The sequence below is a fragment of the Pongo pygmaeus genome, chromosome 8 (genome assembly GCF_028885625.2).
Source record: "Pongo pygmaeus isolate AG05252 chromosome 8, NHGRI_mPonPyg2-v2.0_pri, whole genome shotgun sequence".
Taxonomy (NCBI): Eukaryota; Metazoa; Chordata; class Mammalia; order Primates; family Hominidae; genus Pongo; species Pongo pygmaeus.
The window spans coordinates 30,624,045-30,649,001 of record NC_072381.2 but is presented as its reverse complement, the minus strand read 5'-3'; the positions used below and the strand labels follow the sequence as shown (position 1 = coordinate 30,649,001).

The 24,957-nt window shown below is 43.2% G+C and overlaps 1 protein-coding gene across 2 annotated transcripts in view; it reads left to right on the top strand.

The window, feature by feature from the left end:
* The first annotated feature begins 2,019 nt into the window (after nt 1-2,019).
* SVIL (supervillin) overlaps nt 2,020-24,957 on the top strand; it is a 189,336-nt gene continuing 166,398 nt past the window's right edge. For both annotated transcript variants that reach the window (XM_063669722.1, XM_063669721.1), the window contains exon 1: nt 2,020-2,205. In XM_063669722.1, coding sequence (XP_063525792.1) covers nt 2,148-2,205 — 58 coding nt within the window. In that variant the 5' untranslated portion in view covers nt 2,020-2,147. The remainder of the gene's footprint in view (nt 2,206-24,957) is intronic.

Here is a 24,957-nt window from a genome sequence, read left to right as displayed (position 1 = left end):
ATCAGTACATTCTTTCCCCACGCTTCTTTGCTAATTTAGATTATGTGAAAACAACTTTTTAAGACAGATGTTCCTTCAAGTAACAACCCACTCTTTCTCTTCTCTTGAGAAAATATTAGTTGGAAATGGACTGTTACTTAGGCTAGAAAGTCCATTTGAAATGTTTTGAGCAAACATCATTGTCTAAGTCCACTTCATGCTGCCGTAACAGAATACCACAGAATGGGTAGTTTAGAAACAATAAAAGTTTATTTGGCTCATGGTTCTGGTGGCTGAGAAGTCCATGATCCAGGGGCTGCATCTGGTGAAGGCCTTCATGCTGCGTAATCCCCCAGCAGAAGGCATCACATGGTGAGAGCAAGCAACAGAGAGATGTACTCACTTTTATAGCAAATCCACTCTCGTGATAAAGAACCCACTTCTGTGATAATGATATTAATCCATTCACAAGAACAGAGCACTCATGACTTAATCACCTCTCAAGGGTCCTACCTCTCAACACTGTAGCATTTGGGATTAAATTCCCAGCACATGAACTCTGGGGGACACATTCAAACCGTAGCAATCATATTTTGAGCACATGACTAGGGACTGCTCATCTTAGATGAATCCAAGCTGTGTTTGTTTTTCTTTTACCAGATGTGTGTGTGTGTGCGCCCATGCACTTGCATATTTTGGTAAGTCAATTGTTTGAAGTTATATTTGAGTGTTCCTAGCTAAAATTTTTTCTTATATGGAAAACAAATGGCCTACCATAACACAATATTTTTAAAATTTAGTGTTTTCTAGCTGGCTTGGCATGAAATTAGAGAACGCCCTTATTTCTCTAACCTTAGGTAAAGTCTTCTTACAGCAATTTTCTTATGTGTGTGGTTTAAAAAACAAAACTTTGTGGTTGTAATTCTTTGGTTGTGTTTTATTGTATATGTGAGAGGCATGCCGTGGCAGTTCAGAAGAAAGAATTGTTCAGTATTACTTTCATAAAACATTGAAAGAAGCATCTTCATTTGTTCTAGATGCAGATTCACAGGATTTTTAAATTTATTATTCTGAGAAGATGATATTAGTAGTGTGTCCTATGTGATTAGAAGTTAGAATATCACCCATGAAAAAATTTCTGGCTTAAAAGAAACCCTGCTTTTATTTATTTATTTATTTATTTATTTAGACAGGGCCTTGCTCTGTCACCCAGCCTGGAGTGTAGTAGTGCGATCACAGCTCACTGTAGCCTTGACCTCTTGGGCTTAAAGGATCCTCCTACCTCAGCCACCCAAGTAGCTGGGACTATGGGTGTGAGCCACAATGCCTGGCTAATTTTTAATTTTTTTTTTTTTTTTTTTTTTTGTAGAGACGGGTGCCTTACTGTGTTGTCCAGGCTGGTCTCAGACTCCTGGACTGAAGCAATCCTCCCCACTTGGCCTCCTAAAGTGCTTGCAATATAGGCATGAGCCTCTATGCCCAGCCCAAGAAACAAACCCTGCTTTTAGAATCTTTTTTTTTTTTTCCAGCTGTCCTGTGCCCTAGGTTTATAACTTTGACTAACTTCTAGCAACTTCCAATCATGGGAGAATTAGAGTGGTTATCTGGGATGAATTGTTTGAACTTCAACCTGTTATCTTGGCTGGAGGGCTTTCTTGGCCACAGGGCCGTGCTAAAGGGCACTTTGATTTCCTGATTTTCAAAGAGCAAGAGAAAGTGATTGCCAAGAGGAGAGGTTTGGTTGGCTTTTCTCAGAACTAACTGCCTCTCCAGAGAAGCCTGCATCGGCTGCTCATCATGATGAGGGTCGGGCAAGGTCAGTTTCCACTGTCTTCTAATTGTTTTCAGAGAATTGGACGGTACAAAGCAGGTGCCACTGACAACATTTCCCATCATTTTATGGAAGAGTACTGATTCCGTCTTTTCTGCTCAGGGTGGATCTGTGCAAATAACTTTTGTTTCTCAAAAATTTCTGGTTTGTCTTGGGATGCAGCCAGGCCTCTAATGTGATGGTGTGTGCTGTGTCACAAACCTCAGCCCCGAAAGCCTGAGCTTGGCTTTGTCAGATCCGATGAGTGTGCATGAGCAGGAAGCCACCCTTCGGGAGAATTCAGGGGCAAACGTACAAGTGATGTTTGTGAACCTGTGCAGACAAAGGCTTTGGGTAGATGCCTGTGAGATGTGGGGATCCAGGTGACATGAAGGGAGAAGAACAGAAGAAGACAGGTAGGGGACTTGTGGGTTTTCTTAACTCCACGTGGCTGTATTGAGAAAACTAGTTAACATCTCATGGGCTGGTGGGAGCGTCATCTTATTGTTCTCTCTCTTTTTTTTTTTTCTGGTAATGATTTTTTTTTTGATATTGAAAAAAGTTTAATCATTTCAATTAAAAATGCCACTAATTTGACTTTTTAAGTAAAAAATGTAGGCGTTTTTAAAACTACTTTCCTACTACCAAAAAATCAGGAAGTATCTAGCTCTCTAAATTAGGAAAGCAAGCAATGTTATAAAAACACTGAAGGAATCTCTTCTTCGTGACCTTTTGTTAAACTTGGTTTAAGCTGTAGACCTTATTTAAAATAAAATTTACCACAGAACAGGAAATAGAAGCTGTGGAAGACTCAAAATACACCTTTGTAGTTCTCTGTTCTTCACCTGCTCTCTCACTGTCTCTACACACACACCCACACCCACACCCACACCCACACACACACACACACACACACACACACACACACACACACCCCTACCTATATTTGCATGAAAAATGGGTAGTAAAAGTAGTGAAGGGCAAACAGAAGGTACAATACAATCAAGTAAGAGGTTGAATATAAACTGGAACAAATCTTAATTTTTTATTTCACTTTCATTCGGATACGTTTACTAATATTCTTTGCTAGCTTTAAGACTTTTAAAACATTCTTTGGCCCTGGGAGGGAGTTGTATAACCATAAAACTTGAGAATCCTGGCCCTAGAATAAATGTTCCTTTTAAAACCCCAAGGACAGAAAATTGAATACAGCTGTGCAAAAAAGAAAAAGAAAGCAAGAAAAGAAAAAAAAGCCAAGTGATGGTTTAGGCTTGCAGGCACCCTGACCAACTTTCCCAGTGCACTTGGGCTGTGGTTTCCTGGAGATGGGAGATGGGGAGCTTTGGTGTACTTCTTGAAGGTTTCAGAAAAAGGCCAAGACTTCTTCAGAGCTGTATGTTTCTGGGATATGGTTAAGAGCGCATTCTTTTTGGCATGGTTATCTATCTTGCTTGTCCTAAGCATGTCCTCTTGTTTTCCCCTGCAGAGGATTGGGGTTTCTAGGTCATTCTCTGTGATGCCATGATTCTGCAAACCTTACAGTTCCTACCTAAAAGTAAGCTTCAGAGTTTAAGCAGTTTCCACCAGTCAGAAGGTGGAACAGATGAGTTTTTGAGATGCAATCTTGCTCTTCTCCCTCAGTCACTGAATTTGCCTCAGTATGGCCAGTTTTCAGACATGGTCCTGAGAACACGGCATTGCTACTCCCTGCTTCTCCTCTCCCTGGATGGAGACCAGAATGTTGCTTCTCTGATGTTTGCCTCGTGGGTTCCCATGTTAGGTTTGTGACCCACGGGGAGCTGTCACTGGGGACCCTACTGCAGCCTGGCATTAATCACTTTGCTCTTTGTCAGGCCGTGTCATGATGATTCATACTTCTTCCTCTACAAGATTAGATTACTGTAATTTTCATATCCTGGACTGCCCACGAGGGATTTGAATTAATACTTGTTGGTATAGAAAGCAGGATCATGTTTCTGGGGAGAAAGGACTGAACTTGCCTACTTGGCCATCATCAGAAAACATTAGGCAGGGCCTGGCTGAAAAATAATCCTGCTTTCAGGGCTTACCACATCAATTAGCTTACCATACGGGCCAGCAAGCCATGTCTCTGTGAACACATGGTCCCTGGGCAGCCGATTTGTGAAAGTGATGCCAAGCCCAAGAGATCAGAATGCACGGAAGATTTTGCAAGGGAGTCCTATATTGAAATCAGACACTGCTTAATGAGGAAAATCTTTCCCAAAGAGGTATTTGAGAAGGAGGTAAACCAATTCAGGCATGTGGAACAGCCTGCACAAAGCCAGCAGGAATTACGATCACAGATTGCAGGGCAGGGGGGATCTATGAGGGATAAAGTTGCCTTTGGAAAAGAACTCATTGCCTTGTCATTTCCCCTGTAGCATACGTATTATTTGCCTTATTCATTCAACAAATATTTATTGAGCACTTACTATATCCTAGGCACCGAAGATGAACAGCAGGTCACAAACCAGACAAAAATCTCTGTCCTCACACAAGTCACATTTTAGGGGACCCACGTCACTAGGGGTACAAGCGTAAGCTGAAGGGAGCTGTAGCAAGGAGTTAGGAGTACCTGGAAGAACTCCTAAATAACTATAGTTGTTTGAAAACGTATTTGCTTATTTATTTTCTCTCTTCCCTTTGATGCAACTTGCACCCTCTATCCCACTAACGAGATTACCAGCCATCTTTCAATAGATCCTTGGGAGGGAATCACTTGTACTTGCTAATGAATAATCCACTTTAGTAGTCCAACAGATAATAACTTCAGGGTCTTCAAAGGGTTATCTGATCTGCTTTGGCCGAAGTCTCTATTGGAGGGAAGTTGAGGCATGATCAAAGGATTTTATCTTTGCTTGTTCTCCTACTGTCTAATAATTTGTATTTCAGAATGCTTTGCTTTAACATATTTTATCTCGCTTGGAGCACTTTATTCCTTCCTTATTTATTTATTTTTTGAGACGGAGTCTCACTCTATCACCCAGGCTGGAGTTTAGTGGCACAATCTCAGCTCACTGCAACCTCCACCTCCCGGGTTCAAGCGATCCTCCTGCCTCAGCCTCCCGAGTAGTTTGGACTACAAGAGCCCACCACCTCGCCTGACTAATTTTTGTATTTTTAGTAGAGACACAGTTTCACCATGTTGGCCAGGCTGGTCTTGAACTCCTGACCTCAAGTTGTCCCCTCACCTGGGCCTCCCAAAGTGCTGGGCTTACAGGCGTGACCCACCACGCCTGGCCCCTTCCTTCCTTTCTTCCCCCTCATTGTTGAGGCTTTTCTTTGGAGAAGGGGAGATGGTGCTATGCCTCAGAATTGTAGGATTTCAAGTTTTTAGAATTTGATGGCACTGTAGGAATCTTAATCCAGACCAGCGATTTTCAGTCCCCAGACTAAAACCAAGCCCTTACCTGAGGGCAGTGTGATGAGAAATCTAAGAAAATGAAGTGAATGTCGTATTAAATATAAAGCTAAATTTATTCAGTTGGTTTCTACATCATTCTGTTATTTTCTTTTCTTGAAATTTTCAGGGTTGTTTTTTAGTGTCCTCCACCTACCCCAGAAATCAATCTTCCTGACCTCAGCCTTCCACCTCCCAGCATTCTGTCCCCACAGGCTGACTCCTGTCAGACCCCATCCTCCCACGCCCCAGTTTTCAGATGGGACCCTCCTCCTCAGTCTTGTAGCCCCTGCCCTCAATACAGAAGTCACTGGCTAAACCTTAGGGTAGGAAGTTCCCACTCATGCTGTCAGGGAGACATGGCCCAGGATCCGCAGTTGGAGCCAAAGATACATTGTAAGATACAACACATAGTGTTTCTGGTTTCTTTCTTTCTCTCTTTCTTTCTTTCTTTCAGGTGGAATCTCGCTCTGCCGCCCAGGCTGGAGTGCAGTAGCGTGATCTCGGCTCACTGCAAGCTCCGCTTCCTGGGTTCAAGTGGTTCCGTTTTATAGAATTATTGGGACTGTGGTTCCACTCTGTTACAGGCCTATCAGGCTTCTGTGGGTTGGCCAAGTGCATAGCCATTACGTAGAGCTCTGTTTCTGGAGGAAGATGAGAATGGAACCTTCACTGGGCTACACAGTGCTTGGCCCAGGGGATATGTGGTTTCTTGGTCCTTGGGTCTGGGAGAACACGCTCAGAGAAGGCTCCTCGCTCCCGTGTGTCTCTAAGGTATAGATGATGTTCCCTGAGGAGCACAGTCTCCTGGAGTTTTTCTTTCAGGAATAAGAACGATCCATTCCCTCTTGGTATTTGGAATCAGCCAAACAAACCACATGTGGTGCTGAGCTTTGTGATGTCAACAACAGCAGGGAAGGGAAGAGCCTCCCAGGTCCTCACTCCACTGGCCACATCACCATCAGCTCATGTCCCCATTTGAGCAGCAGCCTCCGTGGTTCTGTTTGTGCAGCGAGCTGCTGCTTGACAGCAGACAGAAATCCCATATTTTTAGATATCTAGCGGCCCAAACGGAGCATGTCACACTTTGTACATCTCTGATTACTCTCAAGACTCTGAGCCTGGTGTCCAGGAATGCAATGTTGCTCCAGCCATGTGAGAGGCTGGGTCTCTGGAGCCAGGACTCATAAACCACAGTCCAGGCTCACCCCTGGCAAGCTCACATCTCATTTTGACCACGAGGCCAGCAGTTCTCTTTGTGTTGAGCTCTGCTACACACCCATTGCTCTGAAGCCACAGCCCAGGAGAGAAGAGTTGGCTCGCTCATCAGTGGTTCAAGCCAGTGACTTACAGATGACCTTGGAACTCAAAGATTTTCAGCTAAAGCCAGTAAAGTTCTCCAAAAGCTTTGAGAAAAAGTGAGACCAGACCAGACAGACAGAAAGACAAACTCAGTTGACTCAATTGATTGAATTATTGATTGATTCAGATTTCTGGCAGGGGTGGGGGGTTGTTGGTTGAAAAATATTAACTGAAAATAATATCCCCTTTTTTGTCTTTAAAAAGAAATTTATGCACAAACAAAATGACTTCCCCATAGTACAGAAGCCCACAAACTCAGATTCATACAGGTGTATCGGTGTACATATCAGTAGACTACAGCATGTCTCTGTCTTCTCCCATAGAGGTCAAAATCCTAAACTTTTTGGGAAAAGGAAATGATTCCAAGTCTGGTTCCATTGTGGCAGAAAATAGGGCAAAATACAGGTCCTGGTTGCCTGGCCTTTTCATCTCCTGGAAATGAGCTGCTTGAAAAATACCTCCAGTGATTGATCAAGTTCATTGCCCTGTGGAAAGCAGAACTTTTCAGAAGGCAGAAGCAAGGAGACAGAGAGTGTTGTTGTCTTACTTTCCTGCACTGACAGTCCTGGCCAATGCTCTGACATCATCTTGAGTCCAGAAATAGGAGTGAGAAATGGACAGTGAGGCCACTACACAGAAACATTTGAGCTGGTGATGCATGTTTTCTTTTCTGCCTGTGAGCTGAGGATCCAACTTGTGACTGTTTCTCCAGCTCTGGAGGGATAGTACATATTGATTAGTCCACCCTGACAAAAGGGAGAATGTTGTAGCTGCATTAAAATGAGAAGAGATCGGCTGGGCGCAGTGGCTCATGCCTGTAATCCCAGCACTTTGAGAGGCTGAAGTGGGCGGATCATTTGAGGTCAGGAGTTCAAGACCAGCCTGGCCAACATGGTGAAACCCAGTTTCTACTAAAAATACGAAAACATTATTCAGGCATGGTGGCATGTGCCTGAGGTCCCAGGTACTTGGGACCCAGGTACTTGAACCCGGTGGGCGGAGGCTACAGCGAGCTGAGATCATGCCATTGCACTCTAGCCTGGAAGACAGAGTGAGACTCTGTTTCAAAAAAAAAAAAAGAGAGAGAGAGAGAGAGAGAAGAGATCTAACTGCAGACTATTTTGATATTTTCAGTCCACATCACGAACATTTATTAAATTTACTGAGTGGCAGATGTTGCTAGGTCCTGGGAATATGAAGATATCATGGAGCCTCTGCTAACAGCCTAGAGATTGGGAATCAGAGACTGTGTCCAGGAGAGGTTTGCAGGGGAAATATTCTCAACTAAGGCTTGAAGTATGATTAGGGGTCTTTCTTTCTTTCTTTCTTTCTTTCTTTCTTTCTTTCTTTCTTTCTTTCTTTCTTTCTTTCTCTCTTTCTCTCTCTCTTTCTCTTTCTTTCTTTCTTTCTTTTCTTTCTTTCTTTCTGACAGAGTCTCACTCTGTTGTCCAGGCTGGAGTGCAGTGGCACAATCTCAGCTCACTGCAACCTCTGCCTCCCAGGTTCAAGCGCTTCTCAGCCTCGGGAGTAGCTAGGATTACAGGCTGGAGCCACCATACCTGACTAATTTTTGTATTTTTAGTAGATACAGAATTTCACAGTGTTGGCCAGGCTGGTCTTGAACTCCTGACCTCAGGTGAGCCATCCGCCTCAGCCTCCCCAAGTGCTGGGATTATAGGCATGAGCCACCGCACCTGGCCTGATTAGGGGTTTTCTAAGTGAGAAGGGTGGGAAGGCATTCTGAGCAGAGAGAACAAACTAGATAGGAATAGGAAGGATGGCCAGGGTGGTGTCTCATGGTTGGGCACAGGTCACCTGCTGGTGGGAGGGAGGATAGGAGGTTCCAGCTCAGAGAAGTGGGACTTTGGAATGTATCCAACAGGCTGGCCATCCTTGAGTTTTTTGTTTTCTTTTGTTTTCTCTTTTCCACCAACACAAGTAATCGCATCCCTCCTAGGTTTATCTAAATGTGGTGTTGGTAATGAAGCAAGGCATTGCAGTCCTTATAAGCCTCACAGCTTGTAGGAATACACCTGCAAAAGTAAGTCACTGCAGGTCTTAGTCTGTATGAGATAACCTAAGGGTTAAGTGTCATTTCAAAGTATTTATTTATAACTGGATACCTTTTTTCTCCTACCGATGAATATCTAAATGCAAGAGTGACAGTGATTCTAAGGATAGTCTTACATTTGTCCTTTAACAAATTTATTTTTATTCTTTATTTTATTTATTTTATTTGTTTATTTTGAGATGGAGTTTCTTGTCACCCAGGCAGGAGTGCAGTGGCGCGATCTTGGCTCATTGAAACCTCCGCTTCCTGGGTTCAAGTGATTCTCTTGCCTCAGCCTCTGCAGTAGCTGGGATTACAGGCTCACACCACCATGTCTGGCTAATTTTTGCATTTTCAGTAGAGATGGGTTTCATCATGTTGGCCAGGCTGGTCACAAACTCCTGACCTCAGGTGATCCTCCCACCTCCGCCTTCCAAAGTGCTGGGATTACAGGCGTGAGCTACCACGCGCAGCCTATTGTTTTAAACTTTATTTTTTATTATATTCATTTTACTATTTTTTTAAAGATATGGGGTCTCACTATGTTGCCCAGGCTGGTCTCAAACTCCTTGCTTCAGTCCTTCCACCTCGACCTCCCAAAGTTCTAGGATTACAGGCATGAGCCACTGCACCTAGCCCCCTTTAACAAATTTAATTTTAAAAGTTTGCCATATGGGTCAGGATCTGGGAGAATTTGCTAGATTAAAAAATAAAAACATAAAGTATAAAAAAGACAAAAAGTTTGCCATGTGGGCTTCCATGGGTGAGAAGCAAGCGCTATCCACCTGTCTGTTGGAGGCAGCACTTGCCAGGCCTATGCTTGAGAACTGCTGGGGGACTCTCCAGGAGGGTTTTTATTGGGAGTGAGCAGGCAGGGTGGAGCCGTTTAAAGGCCATTCTGGAAGTGCGGAGAGGGTGGGTTTAGAGAGGTGGAAGTGAAGTTTGGAGACTCCAGGCATAAGCCTGACTCAGGCCCATGAGAACATCAACGGGGTGGAAGGAGAGAGGAAGATTAAAGGCAGGAACCAAGGCATAGTGACTGCTGAGATCTGAATGATCACTCAAGTGAGGCAGGGCCCTGATTTCTGGTTTGGATGGCCAAGTTGCTGATGGGGAGGTTGTGGTCAGGTAGGAAACCAGGAACAAGTTTCCTGATGGGAGATGGGAGATGACGGGTGTAGCTTGATTTCTCTTGAGTTCCATGTTCCTGTGAGATGCTCCTGGTTTGCTGAACTTCAGGGAATCACTAATCTTCTGACTTCTGCTTCAGGTGTGGCAGATGGAGCTCACTCTGGGAGCAGGTAGGATGATACCAGCAGGCTCAGAGTCCTGGGAAACATATGGACATTTGAGGGAGGCAGAGGTGGACACTCAGTGAAACAACTGAGGAGTGATCAGAAGGGCATGGGAGAGCTGAGGAAAGGAGTGTTGGAGACGTTTTACGAAGAGGACATTCCGTGGAGGCGGAAGTGGTCAGAAAGTGCCAGACGCCATAGAGGCCACGTCCAGATGAAGCCTCAGGAGAGTGTGTTGTTGGGAGAGCAGTTTCTGGGTTGTAGGGGAGCCAGAATCCAATGACAAATTTGCTGGGAAGCACATGGGGCTGGGGGACAGGAGACAGTGGTTCTGGAACATTCAGGGTGATAAAAAGAAGGGAAGGTAGGCAAGAGCTTGAAGACAGAGGTGGGGCCAAAGGAACTTTGGGGGCAGAAGATTAGTCGCTGGAGCATATTCTGGGCTTGTGCTGCCTCATCAACGAACTGAAAAGAAGCCTCATCTCTTCTGTGTGTGACCTGGCATTCCCCAAAGCACCAGAAAAGTCCAGCATAAGTTAGACTGGCCTCCAAAGTGGCGATTCTGGGAGTTTGGACCTAGGTTTTATATTATGGAAACTGAGAAGATAAAGGGCCCTGAAACCTCCATCTGCCCATTCCACTTCTGGGAAGGCTGAACTGTTATATCATCTATTTATTTTCAAGAATAAAGAGTTTGGCCGGGTGTGGTGGCTCACGCCTGTAATCTCAGCATTTTGGGAGGCCGAGGTGGGCAGATCACGTGAGGTTAGGAGTTCGAGACCAGCTTGGCCAACATGGTGAAACCCTGTCTACTAAAAATACAAAAATTAGCCAGATGTGGTGGCACGTGCCTGTGATCCCAGCTACTTAGGAGGCTGAGGTAGGAGAATCACTTGAACTTGGGAGGTGAAGGTTGCAGTGAGCCGAGACCGTGCCATTGCACTCCAGCCTAGGCAGCAAGAGTGAAACTCCATCTCAAAAAAAAAAAGGGCCAGGCGAGGTGGCTTATGCCTGTAATCTCATCACTTTGGGAGGCTGAGGTGGGCAGATCACGAAATCGAGAGATCGAGACCATCCTGGCCAACATGGTGAAACCCCATCGTACTAAAAATACAAAACTTAGCTGGGTGTGCTGGCGCGCACCTGTAGTCCCAGCTATTCGGGAGGCTGAGGCAGGAGAATCACTTGAACTTGGGAGGAGGAAATTGCAGTGAGCCGAGATCGCGCCACTGCACTCCAGCTGGTGACAGAGTGAGATTCTGTCTCAAGAAAAAGAAAAACAAAAAAGAAAGAGTTCTAGAGAACAGATTTCAAAAACTTGTTTTCTGTTATATTTATAGCAGTATTCACATTGGAAGACCAGTGCAGTGGCACACTTTCGTTATCCCAGCTACTCAGGAGGCTGAGGCAGGAGGATCACATGAGCCCAAGAGTTCAAGACCAGCCTGAGCCAAATAGTGAGACCCTGTCTCTAAAAATGAAATATAATCAAAAATTGAGATGACCCGATCTCCTCCCTTTCCAAAAAGTTGTTTTCTTGCTCTTTCTCCCGAGTAGGTCAGGTTTTAAAAATTAATAATCTGGGGCAGTAGGTGAAATTTCTGAAAATTATGTGCAGGTTTCCTTTTTTATTTTTGGATGGGCCCTAGATATTAGAGGTGCTCTCTTTAAGTATCTACACAGCCTGCTAAATAAACACATTCAATTGGAAAGCAATGCTTTCCATTTCTTATTCTATATCAAATATTTTACTTTCGGATTAACTTTCATTCTTATAGGGAAAAATAAATATTTCCAGTTTGAAATTCTTAAGATGGCATTGATAATAAGTAAATCTCTATAGATTTATGTGAAGTACAGTTACGGTAAGTCACCCATTTACAAATGGATTATATTTGAAAGTTTCATTTGAAGTGGGTTTGTTTTTTGGGGTTAGGATGCTTTTTCCTTGGAAAAAATACTTAATTAAACTTTTTTTTTTTTTTTTGAGACAGAGTTTCACACTTGTCACCCAGGCTGGAGTGCAATGGCACAATCTCAGCTCACTGCAACCTCTGCCTCCCGGGTTCAAGCAATTCTCCTGCCTCAGCCTCCCAAGTAGCTGGGATTACAGGCACATGCCAGCTACCATGCCTGGCTAATTTTTGTATTTTTAGTAGAGACAGGGTTTCACCACGTTGGCTAGGATGGTCTCGATCTCCTGACCTCAGGTAATCCATCCACCACAGCCTCCCAAAGTTCTGGGATTACAGGCATGAGCCACCCTGCCCTGCTTAATTAAACTTTTAATTTTGAGATAATTATAGATTCAGATGTAGTTGTAAGAAATAATACAGAGCGATCATGAGGGCTTTTTACCCAGTTTCTCCAGTGATAACATCTTGCAAAGCTATACAATAGTATCACAACCAGGATATTGACACTGATGTGGTCAGTCCAATAGAAGAGTTCCAGAACAGGGGTCTCTCATGTGGCCCTGTTAAACCACCTTATTCCCATCCCTAACCTCTAACAACTCCCATCTCTTCTCCATTTCTATAATGTTGTCATCTGGGAAATGCTATGTAAATGCACTCGTATAGTATCTAACATTTTGGGATTGGCTTTCTGTCACTCAGCATAATTTAATTCCCTGGATTCTTATCCAGGTCGTGGCATGTACTAATAATTTGTTCCTTTTTATTGTTGAGTAGTATTCCATGATATGGATGTACCACAATGAGGATTGGGTAGACACTCATTGCTTTTGCCTAGGGGTGTCTAATTGCTCTAGCACTGTTTCTTGAATGGCACAGAAATCATTTTGGCATATTCATGTGGGCCTGTCTCTGGGTTCTCCAATCTGTTCCACTGATCTGTGTTATGTATCTGTCTTTTTGCCAATGCTGTGTTGTCTTGGTTACTGTAGTTATCCAGTAGGCCTTAATATGGGATAGATTAATTGCTCTAACTTTTTTCTTCTTTTGAGATGGAGTCTCACTCTGTGGCCCAGGCTGGAGTGCAGTGGCCTGATCTTGGCTCACTGCAACCTCTGCCTCCCAGGGTTGGGTTCAAACAATGCTCCTGCCTTAGCCTCCTTAGTAGCTGGGATTACAGGCATGCACCACCACGCCCGGCTACCTTTTCTGTATTTTTGGTAGAGACAGTGTTTCACCATGTTGGTTAGGCTTGTCTCGAATTCCTGACCTCAGGTGATCCACCCGCCTCGGCCTACCAAAGTGCTGGGATTACAGGCATGAGCCACCACGCCCGGCCTAACTTTTTTCTTCTTTTTCAAGATGGTTTTTAGCTATTGTAGGGCCTGTACCTTTACTATAAAATTTAGAATATCTGCCAAAAATCACTGTGAGGCCAGGCAGGGTAGCTCATACCTGTAATCCTAGCACTTAAGAAGGCCGAAGTGGGAGGACAGCTGGAGCGCAGGAGTTCAAGACAAGCCTGGCCAACCTAATGAGACCCCATCTCTACAAAAACTAAGAAATTAAAAAATTAGCCCGGTGTGGTTGTGCACATCTGTAGCCCTAGATATTCAGGAGGCTGAGGCAGGAGGATTGCTTGAGCTGGGGAGGTTGAGGCTGCAGTGAGCCATGATTGCACAACTCTACTCCAGCCTGGACAATAGAGCAAGACTATGTCTCAAGAAAACAAAACAAAACAAAACAAAAAAAACCTTGCAAGATTTTGATAGGAATTTTGTTAATCTGTAGATCAGTTTGGGGACAATTGACATCTTTTGTATGTTGATTTTTCTTCCAATTCATGATTATCATCATTGGAAAGAAGTGAGTGTGATGAGTCTTCTAAGCCAGGCAGATAGCAAAAAAATTAGGAAAGTAAATGGATTGCACAGGAAGAATTAACTGGGATTTAAATAATCAAAGACAAAAAGGATATATAAAGGAAGTGACGAAGGAGATTTACCCTATTAGACGCCAATGTATTAATCTAGGACAGTTTGGTTGCTACAGGGAAGCAGTGTGCAAAAACTTAAGAGGCACACAAAAGATTGATGTTTATTTTGTGGGAGTGAATCTTTTTTAGGAAGGAAATAGCACTATTGTGGTAACAGTGATTCATTTTCTCCTCCTATCTTCTCTTTACAAAGAAGGCCCAGATAGTGAACTGTTTTATGTAAGTTTTTATTTATTTTTGCCCTACTTTTCTCTAGGGAGGGGCTTACCACAGCTTATAAAAATACGTAAAACAAGATCAAATAAACTTTAAAATGAGGAAAAAGCCAATATGGTCCAAGGGAAAAGAAGATCAGGGTCAGGACTGAGATTAGAATGCAAAAGCCATGCTATGAAATTTTGTTTGTTATCTTGAGATGGGTTAAAAAAAAAAAAAAAAAAAAACAGTTGACTGGGACAAATTTTTTTACCCCTAGCACAAAACAGTCATGAAGCCAATGTTTAATTATTATACCTGTCATCTTTTCACCTGGCCTCAGGACTGTCCTCTTAGGGAGAGGCATTGTTCTGTAGGGTTAATTAGTAACAGGAATTTAGATCCTGCTTAGAGAGGCCTCCTGTGCTGGCTGAAGCAGCTGGTGGTCTGAGAACCCTGACACCCAGAGGCATACCACTGGGAGGCCCCGGGCAGCACACAGCTTTTGCTGTACTCCAGCCCAAGTCTTATGGGGTCTGTGGTTTATATTGAAGTTGGTGCAGACTATTAAGACTCTCTGTTCTTGGTACCGACAGGGACAGAGACCTACAATTGTAAGTATTTTTGTAAACAGGGTTGTGATATTTGTTTGAGTGTATTCAACATGTCAGTGGCCTTTTAATGTTTACAAAAATGCATATGGCCATTTAAGAAGTGGTTGTGCTTCACAGTTAATATTTTTTTCATTAGGTTAGGTTCATCTGGTTTTTCAGTGAGGTGAGCTACCTGAGAGCCATAGGAAGATAGATCTTGCCAGTTCAGAGGACTGACTTTGGCTTTAAGATAAAATATTTGTGTCATTTTCGAGAAAGTACTTCCAGCACAATGCTTTCTTCTGATGATTCATTTTCTACAGTTATTGGAAGTGGGAAGAAATCCACAGAGGTTACAGAATTTGTAAACTTGTAGAGACATGTGCCATTATATCATGCTGTTTCATAGATTTGTACGTCTGTTAGTTACTTTTCGGGCATTCATTGTATATATGTCTGTTACTTACTTTTGGGGTGTTCAGTGTCTGAGCTTTATCAACGATTGTGTGCTCTTTTTTTAGCCTAAAAAAACTAAGATAGAGAAATGTTTGCTTATCCAAGTCTGTATTGTTGTATTATTCAGTAGACTGCTATTGTATTTTTAATTTCTCTATAAAACAAGCTGAAAGACAGTGTGGACAACCTAATTACATTTGAAGTAGCTGCTGGCCAGGCCTGCTGCAACAGCTGATGGGCTCCTCTGAATTTCCAGGGCTATTTCTGGTAGATGAGCTGGTATCAAGGCTCTCGAGTTCAGGCCATAAAAGGCCCGTCCCATGTGAAGTTGCTTCACTGCTCTGACTGCGTCCTCTCCAGGCTGAAGTGTCCTCAGGTTTCATGTGGATTTGCCCAGTAATGGATGGCTTCACCGAGGCCAAGTTGGGGAAGTTCAGCCTCGAGGACACTAGGGGACGAAAAACTTCAAAAAGAAGACTCTTTTTATTAATATTTTGGCGTTCTTTTTGGAGAGGAACTTTTGGGATGTAGCCTTTACCTGTTTCCTGAATTTGACATCCAAAAAGCCTTTTGGAAAACACCATTCTAAATTTATCCTGTTCTGAATCATCATCGCTTCTGATAGATGCAGTTGCTTGCTGACATCGTGATATTTGATTTTGTACAACGCTATTTGGGCTAACTTTTGGGATTTTACTTTGTGCTTAGAATTTGAAAGTAGTATTCATTGGAAAGAGACTCCAAGAAAATACTTGAAGACATCAAAAGGATTCGAGGATATAACGTGTTTTGTTTTGTTTTTTAAATTAGAAAAATAAGGAATTGCAGTGTGATTTTCTTTCCGCCTTTAATTCAGAGGAACGAGGATTATACAGAAATTTGAAGTAAGTGAAAAATCTTCCTATAAATCTAAATGCAGTAGGTTTTTTTTTTTTTTTTTAAGTGCCATCTGTCTGAGCATGTTTCCTGAGGATTTGTTGACTTCAGTCATTGGAAAATTCCTGCCAGCGTTTGCCAGTTACTGCAGCCATTCCTGTAGATACCCTTGAGCATATTTCTTGGGTTGAGAAGGATTGGACTTTTTTTTTTTTAAAGGATTTACTTTATGGTAGAGAAAGGTTTATTACTAACAATTTGATTAATATAACTTAGTCAGTACATTCTGTCTAAATGTTAGCACTTGAAGTCTTGGAATTAAAGTATATTCACAATGCAAAGTACTTTAATAATCGTAGCACAAGTATGGGGGTGGAGTTCAGAAGGGCAAGTTTTATTTCACTGCCATTATAATTCATGTAAAAATAGAAAATCACCAGTGATCCTTTTGCATAATCTTTGTTCTGAGGGTTCTTTGCCTTGGTACTCTCATTCTTCAGGGCTTGATTTACAGAACTTGTGATGTTTCAGAATTTATGAGAAAAACCTCACTGTAGGTTCTAGAGTTTGAACTGCATTTTATTTTTAAATTCTCCAAGAAAAAATACTGCATTAGCCTTTTAAAGCCCTGGAGATTGCTATGGTCTCTTTGTAATTTAGCTCAGTGATTTGCTTCTGCTGAAAAACAGCAGTGAACTCTAGAACACTGAAGGCTTATTTGACATGTTGCTTCTTTGAAAAAAAAAAAAAAGATTATTTCTTTATACCATATCAGATGGACAAGTACGGGCAGTCATTATTTTTACCAGGTAGGAAAACAGAGTATTTACAGAGGAGAACTTCATCGGTGAATACTGCAAGGGTTCTTCACCGGAGGTAGTGTGGCAACCCTAGGGGGCGTTTGAAAATGCATGGGGGTGTTTCAGGTTTTCTCAATAAGTCACTGGCATTTGGGAGGATGTGGTTAAGAATTGTAAATGCCCAATTTACATGGTGTAGGGGACAGTCCCATACAGCATTACCCTGGCCAAACTGCTGGTGGTATCCTCTGTTGAGTAAAACTGCAGGGTATAAATTGTACCCTCTGTCTCCAAAGAAGAGCAGCCCAGTGGCAGGCAGATGTGTGCTGTCTCTTCTCACCAAACCCAGTGATGTCTTTTTTTTTTTTTTTTTGAGATGGAATCTTGCGCTGTCACCTGGGCTGGAGTGCAGTGGCACGATCTCGGCTCACTGCAACCTCCGCCTCCCAGGTTCAAGTGATTCTCCTTGCCTCAACCTCCCAAGTAACTGGGATTACAGACACCCGGCACCACACCCAGCTAATTTTTTTGTATTTTTAGTAGAGACGGGGTTTCAGTATGTTGGCCAGGCTGATCTTGAACTCCTGACCTCGTGATCTACCCGCCTTGACCTCCCAAAGTGCTGGGATTATAGGCGTGAGCCCCTGCACCCGGCACCCGGTGATGTCTTGAGGATCCAGGGCATCAAGTGTGCACTAGTAGTGTCAGAGAATTTGTCTTACAATGGAAACTGTGGAGTCTATACTCTGTGTGTGTGTGTGTGTGTGTGTGTGTTAAAGATAATTTATTTAGTCATCTTGATCACTGGATGAGGCTGATGTTATACAAGCTATTGTAGTACATTAGGTGCCTTCTTGCCTACCTTTATGTTAGTACTATTGGTGCATTTAATTTTGCCACTTGCATAGTCTTCAAGGTGAAATTTGGTTAATGCACTCAGCTTGCAGTGGACATCAGTCAGCCATTCAACAAACATTTCTTTATCTTTGCTTCTACTTTGGAGACAGACTGTTTTGTGGTAAACAGACTTCTAGAAGACTTTGGAGTTCAATTCAGAGTGAACATCTTTGGCAACACCTGGGGTTATATAGTATTCTTTTTTTCTTTTTTTTTTTTTGTTTTTTGAGATGGAGTCTTGCTCTGTTGCCCAGTCTGGAGTGCAATGACACAATCTCAGCTCACTGCAACCTCCGCCTCCTGGGCTGAAGTGATTCTCCTGCCTCAGCCTCCCAACTAGCTGGGATTACAGGCATGTGCCACTGCACCCAGGTAATTTTTGTATTTTTAGTAGAGACAGGGTTTCATCATGTTGCCCAGGCTGGTCTTGAACTCCTGACCTCAGGTGATCTACCCGCACTCGGCCTCCCAAAGTTCTGGGATTACAGGCATGAACCACCACACCCAGCGAGTTATTTAATATTCTACAGTTGAGGAATTGTATCCAAAGGAAAGGGCCCTTGGATTTTTATAAGGATATCTGGTGAGCTCCAGCATGCAGGGCTCTCGGGCTACCTGGAGCGTTATGGAGAGTAAGCTGCTAGAAGCCTTGTGATTGTTAGGGTACAAAGGCAGCCTTGGAGTCATCTGAATCTGCAGCTGCCTGGAATTTTAGGACACTCATTGTAATTTTATGTTAAAGCGCTGATCTCAGGGTGCCTCGCTGTGACCGGGAGTATCCGTAGATCTGGAACTTTCCAGCAGTTCTGGGCTTCATTGATTTGTGACTCAACTAGGAATCTTGTGGTCACCCTTGACTCCTCTCCCTGTAGGTCCCCAAGGCTTCTGCCCCACCACCTCCTCTTGAGCCTCGCCATCTTTTTTATTTATTATTTTTTTTGAGACGGAGTCTCACTCTGTCAGCCAAGCTGGAGTGCAATGGCGTGATCTTGGCTCACTGCAACCTCTGCCTCCCGGGTTCAAGGGATTCTCCTTCCGCAGCCTCCTGAGTAGCTGGGATTACAGGCGTCCGCCACCACGCCTGACTAATTTTTGTATATTTAGTAAAGATGAGGTTTCACCATGTTGGTCAGGCTGGTCTCGAAATGCTGACCTCATGATCCGCCCACCTCGGCCTCCCAAAGTGCTGGGATTACAGGCATGAGCCACCGCGCCCGGCCAAGCCTCACCATCTCTTACCTGGGCTACTGCTTTGCCCTTAATGGATCCCTTGGCCCCCGGTTTCTCCTCTGTCTGGTCCAGCCACAGAATGACCTTCCTAAACAAAGATCTCATCTTGCACTCGGCCAGGGCCAAACCCTCATCGTTCCTCACTGCTTACATGCAAAAGCCTGGGCTCCGTAGCCTCCCCTTCAGGGTCTTTCATGCCCCTGGAGTTCTGTTGGCAAGTCTCCCCAAAATGTTGTCTTCTCTTGCCTGCCAGGGAAGCAATATCAAAGGAGATGTGCCAGAAGCTTCCTCTGACATGCCTCTGGCCTCCTGGGCCTCGACTCCAGCCTGTACTCTAGGGCTGCACTCACTAGGTCCTGGTGGCCCTTTCCTTGGCAGCGGGGTACCCAGTGAGGTGCTTGGGTCTCACTTCGCTTACCACTCCCAGGGTCTAGCCCAGTGGGCACTCCAGAAATGTGAGTTGTTTGAATGGATTGAATTGTAACGACTTGTGGGTTCTTCATATCGAAATTTGGCTGTGATCCACCCAGTACTTTTGCCCTCATCCTATATTACTCATAGTAGAAGCTGGTGTTCTGTGTTATAAGTTCTCCTTTTTTTTTTCCTTCATCTATAACAATGCAAGCAGAAAGGTTCGTGTTACGGTAACAAGTCCGATGGGGTTTCTGTATATGGGGTTTCTGTACACGTGCTTTTGCCAACCCGGGAAATTAAGGTGTGCCGCATGAAGTCAGTCACTTCATTATTGGAACTTTGCCTAAAATGAAGAAACTCATCTAGTGGTGCAATTTGACCTAAGTGTTTTACCCATACAGTCAACTTCATCTTGGGTCACACATCTCAGGAGCAGTTTGCACTGTTGATCTCAGGGGCTCTTTAGTATTGGTTCAGAGAGATCTCTGTCCCTCTTAGAGACACTCCCTATTGTAGGAGGTTTTGAAAGAAGCATTCTTTTTCCTCCTAATGTGCTTGTCCCCTTCTGAAAGTTGATCCTTTAATCCAGAACAAATTTATAACCTATGTCTAACTGGTTTTTGTGTAAATATAGTAAAAGAAATAGTTTTCATATTTGCTTTGGGATCATTGGTCTGCCCATGTCACAGCCCTGGGTATATTCATTTCAGTCCATATTTTTTGGGCACTTTCCCTGTGCAGAGCTCCGGGAAGATCCTGTGGGATGCAGAAGCCTATAGCGTATTCCCTCTCATTGGCAACCTCTTTCCCAGAGTGTTTTGGAGAGGGACATAATGGAGCTATTTTACCAGTCAGAGTAGAAGGGATGAACAATAATAACATGCCATCCATTATTACTGTGTGCCAGGCTTAATGCCACACTCTTTACCTCTACAATATATCATTTAATTATTTTTATTTTTTGAGACAGTCTTGTCTTGTCACCCAGGTTGGAGTGCAATGGCATGACCATGGTTCACTGCAGCCTCGAACTCCTGGGCTCAAGCAATCCTCCATCCTCAGCCTCCCGAGTAGCTGGGACTATAGACAATCACTACTATGCCCAGCTAATTAAAAAAAATAAAATTCTAGAGGCAGGGGTCTCACTATGTTGCTTAGGCTGGTCTTGAGCTCCTGGCCTCAAGCTATCCTCCCATTAAGGCCTCTCAAGGCACTGGGATTACAGGTGTGAGCCACCACACCCGGACTCTAATTTTTACAGTAGCCCCCAAGAAATATTAGTGCAATTGTCTTCATTCTACTGACGAAAAAACTGAGGATTAGAAATGCTTGCCCAAGCTTGGGCACATACCATGAGGTCAGGGGAGAGCTGGATTTGAACCCAGATCTAGTTGACTTCAGTGCCTGTATTCATAACCACTGCTTTAGCCAGTGCAGGCCAAACTTTAATAGGAATCACCTGCAGTCTTGTTACTGCAGCGTCTGATTCAGTAGGTCTGCACTGGACTTAGAGAGTCAACAAACAGGATCCAGGTGATGCTAATTCCTCTGTCTGAGGACCTGCTTTGAGCCGCCTTAGGTTAATTCTTTGCCACATGCCTGAGATGGAAGCAACCAGCTGGGGTGGGGGACTCGAAGGGGGCTTCCGGGAGGAGAAGGAGTCTTTCAAGGCTCCTTTGTTCCTCTAGGCTTTTAATGCCACCCCTTCCCGCTCTCTACCTACACCGTTCTCTCCCGTTTGTCTTATTTTCCACTCTGCTCTTCTCCTGGCTTCTCCTTGTGTTGAAAACATCCTCAGGTTTCATCCATTCTAAATAAAGCTCCCCTTGACCTCAAGCAATCACTTCTTTCTTTTCTGCCCACTCACTCCTCAGCACTGATCAGGAACTCTTCTGTCTTCTCCTCTTGGACACCTTTCAAGACCTCCTGGTTACTTTGATGTCCCTGCAGCCTCCCTGGGATGGAGCCCCTCTCCGTGAGAATCCCATCTCAGGTCTAGTGAGGGTGATGGGGCTCTGACTATACTCAGCGTCCACAGCCTGCTGTGATCTTGAGGTCTCCTGGCGGCCTTATTTTTAAAATCATTTTCTGTCTCTTTGCTTGCTCAGCTTTCCTTCTTAAGGTCCATTTAAGATTTTTTTTAAAATCCTGGTGTTCCTCTTTATCAGGTGAATTGTTCAACGTGTCCATTTCAGGAGGAATGCCTTCATTTGGCTTTTAGAGCTGATTTTCTGTTTGTAAGTAGAAATTAACTCCCAATTAGCTGTGTGAGAATTTGTATCCTCTGTATCTGCTATCGATAGAAAAGAACAATTCGGTTCTGGGCGAAGACCCAAAGGGCTTTTTATTAATAATGCACCTACGATTCGTGAACTGTATTTAGGTTCATCAGAGGCCTCTCGTTTCTTTCTGGACTTTCAATTACGTTCTGAGCATGGAAAGTTGGCAAATAACTTAGGCTTGGATGGATAGATACAGTCATTGAATAGAAAAACCATATTGATATTTTTAGGTTTTTAAGATCTCACATACTTTAAATATTTCAAAATTTTAAGTAAATACTCTTTCATACATTCTGAAACATTATATCTAATTTATCTCATTTAGCCAAAAATTTAAGACATATACATGTTGCAGTTGCACACCTGTTACTCCAAAACAAACAAACCGCTCCAGCCAAAACCCAGATGGGAGAGCGCTTGATTTTCAGTAGCTTAAAATATATTGAATTAAGAGGTAGGTTATGAAAGCAAAAATGACATCTGAATGTTTTAGTGGTTTTGGATATAAATTTTCTTAGGAATTTTTTGTTTGAGTTAAGCTGATAGTTTACTGTGTGCTACGTTGGTTACAAAATTCAGCTACATTTGTTTATTTTGCAATTAATTCAATTTGTTTGCAAATATTGCATCAGACATCTAAACCAGCTAATAACTCTATAGGTTTGAGCCAGGTTAGAAAAAAAGGCTTGGGTGTACCGTTAAGAAGCAGCTAGCTCTCCAAATTGTGCTGATAGTCTTAATTTCCCCCAGATGTTCATTTTAGCCACACACACATAACCATTTGGATTTATGATTTCATACATTTTTTATTGAAAGTGCTGAATATTTTAAAATTCCGTGATTAGATAAAATTGGTCATTGTGCTTCAGAATAGGGTGACTCAGCTTCATGGGATGTACTTTACCCAGCACAGGATTCTCCCATTTGAAATGGAATTTATGAATTTGGATTTGTATCAGGTCTTCACTCCAGAGGCATCAGAGAGCTTTCAGGCAGCCAACTATTCTTAAATATTTCAAAAGGAAGTTGCAGTGGGCACGTGGCATGGAGAACACAGCAGAGCAAAGTGATGTAGGGGCCATAACAGCCAACACGCTTTGTTTCCTTCATTCATTCACCTACCTCCCCAAAAGTCCAAAGAAGTGTTTTCCCTGCTCTCGGTGGAGGAGGAAGATTCTATCTGGAAATTGAAGGTGTCAATGGCCAGAGGAAGAAGGAGGAGCATTGATTTTCATGAATAACCAGCTGTGTGACCTTGGGTACATTCTTAACCTCTCTGAGCCTCAGTGGCCTCATTCATTCAAACAAGGGTTGGACTGGAGGAGTTCTAAGACCTCTTTTACTTGTTGGGATTCTGTAATCCAAAGGTTTCAGAGATCTAGAATAATCTGTCTTCCTTGGAAAGGCAACACCTTGTATCTGGAAGGTAGTAGTTCAAGGTGAGAGAGCAGGAACAAATTAGAAATGTGTTGAGAAAGAAGATCTTTTTTAAAAAGTCCTCTCACTATCCTTGCTTGTTTCTGTTGAAATATGCAGACTGTTTCTCCCTTCTCTGATGGCTTCATAATCATTCTTTGTCTTTGATTCTTATTTATTTTATTTTATTTTTTTGAGATGGAGTCTCGCTCGGTCTCCCAGGCTGGAGTGCAGTGGCGCGGTCTAGGCTCACTGCAAGCTCCGCCTCCCTGCAAGCTCCGCCTCCCGGGTTCACGCCATTCTCCTGCCTCAGCCTCCTGACTAGCTGGAACTACAGGCGCCCGCCACTATGCCCGGCTAACTTTTTGTATTTTTAGTAGAGATGGGGTTTCACCGTGTTAGCCAGGATGGTCTCGATCTCCTGACCTCGTGATCCACCCACCTCGGCCTCCCAAAGTGCTGGGATTACAGGCCTGAGCCACCGCATCCAGCCTGATTCTTTATTTTGGAAAGTTTCTGACACCTCTTCAAATTAAGCTCTCATAGTTTCTTTTGTGTTCATTTAAGTATGTCTCTTTTCTCTAACCTGATTTATTCTTATCTTCTTTTGGATTTTTGCTTTTTCTCCTGATGTGAAACCCCAAAGTGGTCACAGCAAACTCACTCAGGGATGCCTGAGACCGTCAGAATCTTCCTGTTCACAACAAGATGGGATGTGCTTGGCTTTCGTTTCCCTTTAAGTTTATTAGTTCACTGCTATGTATTTATTGATTCTCGACAGTTGTTTTCTGAGCACTTACTGTGTGTCAGGGACTGGTATAGGTGTTGGGGAAAGAACGGTGGGAAACAAAATTCCTGCCCTCATAGCGTTTAAGTTCCAATGGAATGGTACTAAAGTACCCTGAGTGATTCTCTTAATCTTCAGCTCCACGTCTGTTGTTCAAGTGCTTAGGTTAATAACAAAATGTAAAATACCTACCATGGTTTCACATAGTTATGTGTGTCTGATGTAGGGGCCATAACTGTATGTGTGTGCCTTGAGAAAACTTAAGATCTACCTTCCTGGCAAATTTTAAATATATAATACATTGTTAGCAACTATAGTCACCATGCTATACCTTAGGTTTCCAGAACTTACTCGTAACTACAAGTTTGCATCCTTTGACCAATGTCTTTCCAGTTTCTGCTACCTCCAGCCCCTGGTTACCACCTTTCCATTTTGTTTCTGTGAGTTCAGCTTTTATATCAAAACATCATGCTGCACACCTTGTGTATATACAATTTTCATTTGTGAATTATACCTCAAAGCTGAAAAAAGACCCCAAAAAACCCAGCATGGTTCCTAACCAAAGGAGACACTTGTAAGGCTTTGTATCCTCTTACAGTTTGCATTTTGTATCTTCTGAAATTCTCTCTTCCCCTAGAATTCATACTGATAAAAGCTTATACGCATTTAAAAATATATGTTTGAGGCCGGGCGTGATGGCTCATGCCTGTAGTCCCAGCACTTTGGGAGGCCGAGGCGGGTGGATCACGAGGCCAGGAGATCGATACCATCCTGGTTAACATGGTGAAACCTCGTCTCTACTAAAAATACAAAAAATTATCCGGGCAATGGTGGTGGGCACCTGTAGTCCCAACTACTCGGGAGGCTGGCAGGAGAATGGTGTGAACCCGGGAGGCAGAGCTTGCAGTGACCGGAGATCACGCCACTGCACTCCAGCATGGGCAACAGAGTGAGACTCCGTCTCAAAAAAAAAAGAAAAAAAAATATATATATATATACTTGAGGCAAGTACAAGTCAAATACCCATCTCTCTCTATTTTTAAAATTCATGCTTTCTCTGCCATCATAAAATTCGATCTATAAAATGCTGATTTCATTACCAAGGCAAAGGTTGATATTGATATCAAGCAGGATGTTACAGAAATAAATCATTGGATCAACTTGACTTCTTTCTTACTTTCA